The sequence below is a fragment of the Myxocyprinus asiaticus genome, chromosome 6 (assembly GCF_019703515.2).
Source record: "Myxocyprinus asiaticus isolate MX2 ecotype Aquarium Trade chromosome 6, UBuf_Myxa_2, whole genome shotgun sequence".
Taxonomy (NCBI): Eukaryota; Metazoa; Chordata; class Actinopteri; order Cypriniformes; family Catostomidae; genus Myxocyprinus; species Myxocyprinus asiaticus.
Window position 1 is genome coordinate 53,302,502 of NC_059349.1, and position 10,946 is coordinate 53,313,447.

Genomic DNA, 10,946 nt, shown 5'->3' on the forward strand with positions numbered 1-10,946 from the left:
TGTTTTCATCCACATTTTATTTTAAAGAATCTCCAGCTGTTCCTGACACATATTAGTGCTGCAGTCTACTTCAGCTTCTTCTTGGGGCGCAGGTTGTTGGTGTGACCGCACTTCTTCTTGCGGCAGTTGACAGCACGTGGGTGCAGACGAGCGTAACACCTGCGATGCAAGAACTCTGTTTAGTCATCACAAGATTTTATAACAGCTTACAACAAACATACAAAAGCTGACAAGTCTCATACTTGCGACAGATCATCTTCTCGCAGTTGTATTTCTGTGCCAGCTGTCTAAGGGACGGCTCAATGATGCCTCCTCTGAGACGCAGCACCAGGTGAAGAGTGGACTCTGAAAGACAGACGACAAACAATCAGTTCCAGTACAAACACCAGTAGGCCTGTCGCGATTATTAAATAACCGTCTGATCATGGTTATTTGCTCTAACCTCTTTTTTTTTGCACTTCAAATTCCAATCACATTTTAATACACAACGAAGGGAATTTTAAGCAAATATATAAATGCCATCAACAGCTAAACTCTGAGCATCACTGAGCCGCACCGCAGATGTCAACCAGAGCAGCTCCTGTCCGGAAGAGCTCGTGAAGTGCTTCTCAAGCGCTCACCGTCAGCCGAGACTCGTGCCAAACTAGAGTTTGTGAAAATACAAACAAATATAAACGCTGATAGTGAACGCAAAGCGCTCTAGTTTCACTTTAAACGATCGTGAAATGGCAAATGTTCCTGGTCATAACGGGTTCAAACACACAGTGACACAGAGGACGAGACACATGCTTTATTTCTGGAGTGATAAAACGATGAAACGAAATCTTGAAGGTTTTGCTTCAAGAGAAATAAGGGCTCATGGGTTTAATCAAAGAGCATTAAAATAATGTGAACGTTAAGAAATTACGACAGAAATATTTTACTATTGCACAATATAATGTGGATTAATGTGGACGTAGGCTTAATATGCTATTTGAGCTTTGACTCTGGATTTATTTATTGTACTTTTAATGTCATATCAGCATCAAAGGCTAAGATCATGGCAAACAAAAAACAAACAAGCTACTTAGATCATTCAATTTGATATTTTATTAGGGCTGGGCGATAGGACGATGTAATCGGACACTTATTGACAGACGATGATCGACAATATCAGTAAATGGCAAAACCATGGATCTGGGAAGTCGCCAGATATATTAAACAGGTGTGAAATTTGCACCCGCCAAACGTGACGAGGCTGAATCCAGCTCCTTATTCGCAAGCTCCTCGTCCATATGCAGTTATTTCTTGAGCGGGTAATTTTGCTCATCTACCCGCAACAGTGGTGGGTGACCTGTAAGACGTCTCGGAGTAACACGACAAGAAAAGCTGTTAAACACAAAGACACGCGCTACAAGAAACACACTTTATAGTCTATGAGAATTCTGCAAATGACCAAAGACGATATCAGGAGGTGCTCGAACTTTAGGTTGCTTTATTTCCATGCTAAACGTGAATTGTGAATGCATCTCTGCAGGTTCACTCTTATATATCTTTGTATTAAAGAAAGACTAAAGTGATGAAATCATAAAATAATACAAGACCACATTCACTTTGAACCTAAAACGGAGTTGTATTTTCTTTAGGCAGCATTAACCGTGTTAACGGAACGCAATACAAACACAAATTCGATAAGAACACATTTGGTGCATTATTTTGGGAACACAAGGAAATTTATTAGACGTATGAAACTAATACGTTGAACTTTCTATAGATATTTTTTTTTGTATTATTATTATTATTATCATCATCTTCACATTTATAATTGTATTTTTATTTTCTCCACAATCTGGAATGCCCAATTCCCAATGCGCTCTAAGTCCTCGCGGTGGCGTAGTGACTCGCCTCAATCCGGGTGGCGGAGGACGAATCTCAGTTGCCTCCGCGTCTGAGACTGTCAATCCGCGCATCTGATCACGTGGCTTGTTGAGCGCGTTACCATGGAGACATATCGCGTGTGGAGGCTTCACGCTATTCTCCGCGGCATCCACGCACAACTCACCCCACCGAGAGTGAGAACCACATTATAGTGACCACGAGGAGGTTACCCCATGTGACTCTACCCTCCCTAGCAACCAGGCCAATTTGGTTGCTTAGGAGACCTGGCTGGAGTCACTCAGCACACCCTGGATTCAAACTCGTGACTCCAGGGGTGATAGTCAGCGTCAATACTCGCTGAGATACACAGACCCCCAATTGTCTTTAGTTCTTAATTTTTTTGCTTTTAGTAATTTCCCACCTGTCATCGTAGACGGCAAATGGGGCCGTTGGAGACAGTAGATGTGGCTATAGAAGACTTTTTGTTCACTTTATTTTAATTTCTTCTTTTTTTAAAGTTTGAATTTAGAAATCTTTTATCGTTTTTGAGTTTCAATAAATGAATTTAATTTTTAAAGCATAATTAATAAAGAAAAAAATATTGCATGACCCTCGGCAGGAGGGTTGACGATATAACCAGATATTGCAATATTTTAAGGCGATTATCGATAAAATATTTTTTACATATCGCCCAGCCCTATACAGTATTTGACAGAAATTCAAAAATGTTCCTGGGCGAAACCTTTTTAAAAACAGCCATTAAAGAACTTTCTGAATAAAACCGTTGCAGGACAGTCCCGTAAAATAATAAAAATCAATAAAAATGCTGAAAAACATGTTCAAGTCTTGAATGACCAATACAACACCTTGTGTACAGTTTGATCATGTCTAATAGTTTCAAAAGGTGAAAAAGGAAAGCCTCTTTCATTTATAACAGGGTTGACTCTGGACTTGACAAACACACCTTTCTGAATGTTGTAGTCTGAGAGTGTGCGGCCATCTTCCAACTGTTTGCCAGCAAAAATCAGACGCTGTTGGTCAGGAGGAATGCCTGAGGAAAAATGGTGAAATCAAATGGTACTTTAAAAAAAGAAAGTCATGCTCTTGGTATTATTTGAGTGTCAAAAACAAACATAGATTCAAGATTTCCTTGGAAGGATGAATAGGATTAATGTTGAACACATAAGCTTTGAACAACATATTCCATCTGGGGTGTAATATGATTGACATCTCATTTGTTAGTTTAAAGGATGGGGTAAAACCACAGTAAAATACTGATATCAATGCATCCAAAGTTCATACACACCCTCTTTGTCCTGGATCTTGGCCTTCACATTCTCGATGGTGTCACTGGGCTCGACCTCAAGGGTGATGGTCTTACCGGTCAAAGTTTTCACAAAGATCTGCATTTTGCCACTGTCACAAAGAAACGAGACAAGATTAGTTTAATTCACCATATTTAGCATTAATGTAGCCTACATCACAGATGAGATGTCTGAAGTGCTACATCAATGGCAATCACTGAATGAGAACTTCTACAATGTTTACAAATTTAAATGCTATATTAGTTAGTCTATGCTCTTCTGGTTAGTTTGCCAAGTTTACTGCACTGGCTCTGTAGTTCCACTCTGCACAATAACAACCAAGTTAACCCTTGTGCGACTTTCAGGACATTTTTGTCTTTTCGATCGTTTCGTCTGTGTTAATGCCAACGGCATAAACTTTGCCAGAGGTGTGTATTTTTGGGGGGAATTTTGATATTTCAACCTCAGTTCTTATAATACACTGTGTACACACAATAGTTACACTCAGGACCTTCAGGACAAAAATGTCCCCATTGAAACGGCAATATCTGATCCCAGTGCCATTAAAGGAAAAATCATTAGTTCTATGATATTATGCTTTCATTCCGGAGTCCTGGCTTCAAAATTTACATTTTTAATATTTTCCACCAGAGGGCGCCATTGTTCTCATGTTTAGCCTATGGAGCAAATACATGCTTTTCCCCTATTTTCTGTTTGCTGTATTATAGAGCATTGCAGGCCAATTGAATAAATACAGCTAAAATTGTGTGGGTGTGTTGGTAAGGATGTCAGAGTGTGTTTTGTGTGTGTATTGAGAAATGTGTGTGTGTGTGTAAAAAACAACAGTGGCATTATGTAAACAAACTGCCATTTAAAGGGTTAAAATCCTGAAAATGAATGAATATTTGGTAGTTATGATCAGGACTGATGTTGGTTAAAGTGGAAGTCAGTGAAAGTGGAAAATAATATTAATACATAATATTTTTATGGCAGTTTTTTGAGGCGGGCATTTTTGTCCTCTAAGGTTCTGAGTACAAGTTGTTTTTTTTAAATCTGACACTGCACAAAAAATAATAATGCATTAAACTCAATGTTGTTGCTATTCATTGACATATCCTAGACTGTGATAAAAAAAAGTAAATTCCTCTTAGCATTTAGTACATGGAAAATAATTCATTTTTTGTTTTTTCATAAAAAACAACAGTAGCATTATATAAACAAACTGTCATTTAATGGGTTAAAATCCTGAAAATAAATGAATATTTGGTAGTTATGATCAGGACTGATGTTGGTTAAAAAAAAATGTACTCATTGAAAATTGAATATTAATATATAATATTATTATGGCAGTTTTTTGACGTGGACATTTTTGTCCTCCAAGGACCTCTTAGTAACTTTTTAAATTGACGCACAAAGGTTAAATCTAATATAATACGACCAGAATGTACAATATTTATACTTATAAAGGTAACTTTATTACCATCTGATACAATAAAGAGGCCTAGCTATATCTTACAACATCCCTCTTAAACCCTCAATCCAACCTAGTCTCAAAAATAAAATGTTTTATAGTATGATTTATAATTTTCAGACCATATAAGACACGTGTAAGGTGAATAAAGTGTATTTATATCAGATTAGTTACACACACAACAGTTCGCCACATTAAACTTCAAACGCAATAAAAGCGTCTAAATGTACTACATAGCAATCTTTAAACATAGTATATAGAGACATAAACATATTATGTTGACATACATAAACAGATACGGCTAAATAAAGTGCGATTTGACGATTAAATTATAAAAAAAATTCGGACAGTAATTCTCACCCTTTCAGTCGCTGCTGATCCGGGCGGAAAAAGACCGACACGTGTTCCGTGTGTGCATATTGTGCGTGAACTTGAGCGTTTGAGCCGCTTTACTGCCGCCTTCAGGCTGGGCGGAGAACAGCAGCACACCGCTGACGCATAGAAAATTATCCACCATACTGTATTTTGATTGTGGGTTGTAAAATACGCGCTGGTTTGATAGAACTTGCATATGGCTTTCAACACGTTTATAACGTTAAAAAGTTATTATGTGTGTGTAAGTAGGCCTAATTCAGTTGTGTTTGTCCACAGCTGTCCCATGTTGAAGGCATGCATGATAAATGTTGGTTTTGGAATAAACTAACCCTTTTAAGATATAGCTGTTACAGAAAATGTAACGCAGTTTCAATATACTTGAATGAAAACCTATCTCAAAGATAGACTCCAGGCAAAACTACTCATATTTTACACGGGTGAGTATTAACGTCTTACTAACGCTTTCCTAACGTTCCCCTAACGTCTTACTAACATTCTCCTAACGTTCCCCTAACATTCTCCTAACCTCATATACTGATATCCTTTCTGCAACCCTGCTGTATGTCAATAAACCCACAAGCCATGTCTTGTTCTGATCCATTGTTTAATTAATTAATTATTAAAATAATATAAACACATCAAATATAATTGAGTAATGGATAAATTAATATCCAGCCATCTGTAACGGTAGCCAGCAGGTAGGTAGCTGTGCAGTGTGTAAACCTCACTCCCCTGGTCTCAAGAGGCACACTAGCAAGTGACATTAGGGGCTGTAGCCTTTAGCTTCCTCATTAGCGCGCCTGCTTCCCATGCCGGAGATGCTGGTTTAAATCCCACTCGGAGCGGGTCAAGCAGGACTGGTTACAGTGGTGCCGTGACCCAGATGGGAGTGAGGTTTAGGGGGGTGAGTGTAATGGTAGCCAGCTGGTAGATAGCTATGCAATGTGTAAACCTCACTCCCCTTGCCTGAAGAGATGCACTAGCGACTGACATTAAGGGCAGTAGCCTTTAGCCTCCTCGTTAGCATACCCACCTTCCATGCCAGAGATGCCGGTTCGAATCCCGCTCAGAATGGATTGAGCAGGCGCAGTTACATATCCACCTTTTTTTACCCGCTTATCCTATGTAGCCTAAGGGTCGTGGCGGTGCTGGAGCCTTTATCCAAGCTACCTCGGGCCGAATTAAGACAGGTAAACTCCCGGAACAGGTGAAATAAATGTATATGTCACATGTAATTTTTCCATTAATGTGTAAAATGTTTTAAAACATGTATTTTTTATCTAACATAGTACCATACTGAAAACTGAGCCTTGGTTTTTGCATTCCCTCAGCTACCTCAGCACTGGACATTAGGCTAATATTCAGATATTGAAGTAAATTATTCCAAACAACCGATGACTACAACAAAGTCGAGGGTTTTTAAAATCAGAAATGTATTGACAGACATTAAAAATTTAACAAATATTTAATTAACCTTAAAGGGCTTAACCATTTAGTCATTTCTAACAACTGAAGTGTACAGTTTAGCGGATTCATCTGATTCTCTTCATTTGTAGTCAATAATCAAAAAAACTTCTCAGTTACGCTCCTACATCGTGTTCTTTTCGATTATATGAGTCAAATCAGTAACAGATTCATTGAATCTCACATCTAGAAGTAATTATTTACTGAGGAAATCGACAAATGATTGTCAGTCAGAGAGTTACTCCAATTTTTTAATTCAGCAATGTGCAAATTTATATAGAACAAGGGCGATTTCCAATCGAAAGTGATCCTCCCTATGCCCTATTCACTCCGAAGTACAGAGCTCTTGATCTGGGTACTCTGAAGGGAGCATGGAATGACTGTATGAATGTACTCTTTGCTAGCAGTCTTGTGGAAAGGACCTTCATGGAAAAAATATATTTTCTTTAATCTGGAACGACCTTTCAAGTTGCATCCTCTTCTCGCAGTGCCCTTCAAGGGTGCAAAAAAAGCTATTTGGGAGACACCCGAATAAAGAGTGTGGGACCAAATGCGTGTGCATGTGTAGAGCGCAACAGTCTGGTTCTAGAAGTATCCCATTAATTTATCCCATAGACGAATTGATTTTCAACGATAACTTATAAACCTTTAAAGACAGACCTACCGTGAGCTATGAGCTTGTTCATTGATGGTATATGCTTCAGTAGAAGCCATCCGTCTGCATTGTATCAACTTTACTGATTAAAAATCGAGTTTGATAGTGGAATTCATGGTAAACATCTACATTGCCCATGATCCATCAGAGAAAGATCCACCAATCAGAGAACTGCATCCAATGAAACCCGCGAAATCATGCCTCTGAGCGACTGCCCACTCCCATGATGCACTGTGAATGATATACAGTATTGTTTCTATGCTTATAATCAACAACTTAAAATAAATAGTTTTACATATTCCCATCGTTTTATTCAATGACATCATTCGCAATGCTTCATGGGATTGTAGTCTGTGCCCTCATGAAAGACGGTAAGTGCACAGTCTTGTATCTTTGCCTTTATGTCCGATTTTCAAATACTTTTCTGCCTCAAAGCAAAGTTCGTGATGTTGCGATTCACATTGGAGCTGGTTGGTTTGGTTCATGGCTCACAACTCTTTTATGAAGGATTTATTAAGTCTATGGAAGAAATGAATGGGGAAAATACTTAGATGCAGAATAGGTAGATAGCGCACATCTGTTCATTTTAATGTGTTCAATTCCCAAATTCCATGATTTTGCTTTTAGTTTATGCTTTACTGCACTAATGTCAGTCTTTGTTGTCTATCAACCTCTCTGAAAATAATAAAATATAATGAAAAATAATTAAAAATGTGAACGAAATATAAAACCTAAAAATAATGATTAGAGAATGTTCTGTGTAGGTTCTTATTAGGTTGTCACAAAAAACATTCCTGCAACTTTCTGAGAAGGTTAGTTTGTGGTTATAAAAATAAAACCTAAAAATAACCATTAGAGAACGTTCTGTGTAGGTTCTTATTAGGTTGTCACAAAAAACATTCCTGCAACTTTCTGAGAAGGTTAGTTTATGGTTATTACAAATAAAACCTAAAAATAACCATCAGAGAACATTCTGTGTAGGTTCTTAGGTTGTCAAAAAACCTTCCTGCAATGTTCTGGGAACGTTAGTTTATGGTTATAACAAATAGAACCTAAAGAGAACGCTCCTAGAACGTTAGCAATTGGTTCCCCCCCCCAAAAAAATAACCAAACGGGAACCAAATGCTAACATTAGGGGAACGTTCTGTGTTTGCTGGGTATAGTACATAAACACTTGAATAGTGTTTCAGTAATGTTTCACCACAAAAGATTACAGAAATCATATTTCACTTTGTGATTCTTTTGAAAATCATTCAAACTTGGGTATTAGGGCAACAAAACTAACTGTACAGTCACATTCCTTATAATGAGAGCTTTCATTTGATATATGACTTGTCCATTTATGTGCTATGTGATTTTACTTTCATATAAATATTTTTACCCCATTACCTCTAGGGGGCGCTAATTTTCAACACGAATGTTTTGAAGCCTTATTTTGTTATTTTAAGTAACATAATTGCAGAAGTGATGGTTATCCCTGAAAAGTTCAGATTCTAAGATTTCAAATGACACCTCACATGCCTGACTTTTGTATACGGAGACTTTAACGTTTAAGCGTAAGTTTCGCGATATAGCGCCCCCTTTTGGACCCACCGGCGGATCCATAGACTTTATTAAACCACTGAAATTTTAGAGGCAAATATGCAATGTGAAATATAATGGATCAAATATTACCTGTCGAATACTAAAGTCAAAATAAAATACAGGTGCATCTCAATAAATTAGAATGTCGTGGAAAAGTTCATTTATTTCAGTAATTCAACTCAAATTGTGAAACTCATGTATTAAATAAATTCAATGCACACAGACTGAAGTAGTTTAAGTCTTTGGTTCTTTTAATTGTGATGATTTTGGCTCACATTTAACAAAAACCCACCAATTCACTATCTCAAAAAATTAGAATACATCATAAGACCAATAAAAAAAAACATTTTTAGTGAATTGTTGGCCTTCTGGAAAGTATGTTCATTTACTGTATATGTACTCAATACTTGGTAGGGGCTCCTTTTGCTTTAATTACTGCCTCAATTCGGCGTGGCATGGAGGTGATCAGTTTGTGGCACTGCTGAGGTGGTATGGAAGCCCAGGTTTCTTTGACAGTGGCCTTCAGCTCATCTGCATTTTTTGGTCTCTTGTTTCTCATTTTCCTCTTGACAATACCCCATAGATTCTCTATGGGGTTCAGGTCTGGTGAGTTTGCTGGCCAGTCAAGCACACCAACACCATGGTCATTTAACCAACTTTTGGTGCTTTTGGCAGTGTGGGCAGGTGCCAAATCCTGCTGGAAAATGAAATCAGCATCTTTAAAAAGCTGGTCAGCAGAAGGAAGCATGAAGTGCTCCAAAATTTCTTGGTAAACGGGTGCAGTGACTTTGGTTTTCAAAAAACACAATGGACCAACACCAGCAGATGACATTGCACCCCAAATCATCACAGACTGTGGAAACTTAACACTGGACTTCAAGCAACTTAGGCTATGAGCTTCTCCACCCTTCCTCCAGACTCTAGGACCTTGGTTTCCAAATGAAATACAAAACTTGCTCTCATCTGAAAAGAGGACTTTGGACCACTGGGCAACAGTCCAGTTCTTCTTCTCCTTAGCCCAGGTAAGACGCCTCTGACGTTGTCTGTGGTTCAGGAGTGGCTTGACAAGAGGAATACGACAACTGTAGCCAAATTCCTTGACATGTCTGTGTGTGGTGGCTCTTGATGCCTTGACCCCAGCCTCAGTCCATTCCTTGTGAAGTTCACCCAAATTCTTGAATCGATTTTGCTTGACTATCATAAGGCTGCGGTTCTCTCGGTTGGTTGTGCATCTTTTTCTTCCACATTTTTTCCTTCCACTCAACTTTCTGTTAACATGCTTGGATACAGCACTCTGTGAACAGCCAGCTTCTTTGGCAATGAATGTTTGTGGCTTACCCTCCTTGTGAAGGGTGTCAATGATTGTCTTCTGGACAACTGTCAGATCAGCAGTCTTCCCCATGATTGTGTAGCCTAGTGAACCAAACTGAGAGACCATTTTGAAGGCTCAGGAAACCTTTGCAGGTGTTTTGAGTTGATTAGCTGATTGGCATGTCACCATATTCTAATTTTTTGAGATAGTGAATTGGTGGGTTTTTGTTAAATGTGAGCCAAAATCATCACAATTAAAAGAACCAAAGACTTAAACTACTTCAGTCTGTGTGCATTGAATTTATTTAATACACGAGTTTCACAATTTGAGTTGAATTACTGAAATAAATGAACTTTTCCACGACATTCTAATTTATTGAGATGCACCTGTAAATTTTGAAACTGAACTTGAAAATGTGAATTTTTATTACTGAAGTTGTAATGATTAAAATGTTTTTAATTGAAATATTTACAACATAAATATATGACCCTATGAAACTGCATACCCAAAAAATGCATGTACTGTAAATGCAACACGTTTCTTTATCAGTTAGTGCAATTTAGTGAGCTTTTTAGCTTCAAAGACATTTGTCATTAGTATACTTCCATAGACGAACGTCAACCCTAGTCGCTGGAGGTAACCATGGCAACAATAAGTAAATGTACCATCATTATTTATCGCTTGAGTAAAGTTTTACAAAACACAAGTATATCATAATAATTTGAGTGATTTGTTTAAAACATCTTTAGGGTCACCCCCAAAAAACCCCCAAACAGACTGTATTGTGAGCTCGTGCTATAAAATTCTTTAAAAAGTCGAAAAGATATGGTTGATTATCTTTTGGATGAATACTGCATTCATCAAGTGTAGATGGATGAATGTATTGTGGTTAAAGGTAAAACTGACCATTGATTAAACAAAAGA

General features: G+C 37.9%; 1 protein-coding gene across 1 annotated transcript; it reads right to left on the minus strand.

The window, feature by feature from the left end:
• Positions 1-5,050, minus strand: uba52 (ubiquitin A-52 residue ribosomal protein fusion product 1). The gene is made up of 5 exons (XM_051700893.1): positions 4,993-5,050; positions 3,164-3,273; positions 2,822-2,908; positions 243-345; positions 1-159 (listed from the first exon to the last, which is right to left on the minus strand). Exons 2-5 carry the CDS (start codon positions 3,264-3,266, stop codon positions 66-68), a joined length of 387 nt encoding a protein of 128 aa, XP_051556853.1. The 5' UTR covers positions 3,267-3,273; positions 4,993-5,050; the 3' UTR covers positions 1-65.
• Between the last annotated feature and the right edge of the window lie 5,896 nt (positions 5,051-10,946).

Coding starts and splice junctions, on each gene's coding strand:
- uba52 (XM_051700893.1), bottom strand. CDS start 3,266: ATGCAGATCTTTGTGAAAACTTTGACCGGTAAGACCATCACCCTTGAG. Junction 2,909..3,163: donor CAAGATCCAGGACAAAGAGG/GTGTGTATGAAC, acceptor ATTTTTCCTCAG/GCATTCCTCCTGACCAACAG. Junction 160..242: donor GAGAAGATGATCTGTCGCAA/GTATGAGACTTG, acceptor CTTGCATCGCAG/GTGTTACGCTCGTCTGCACC.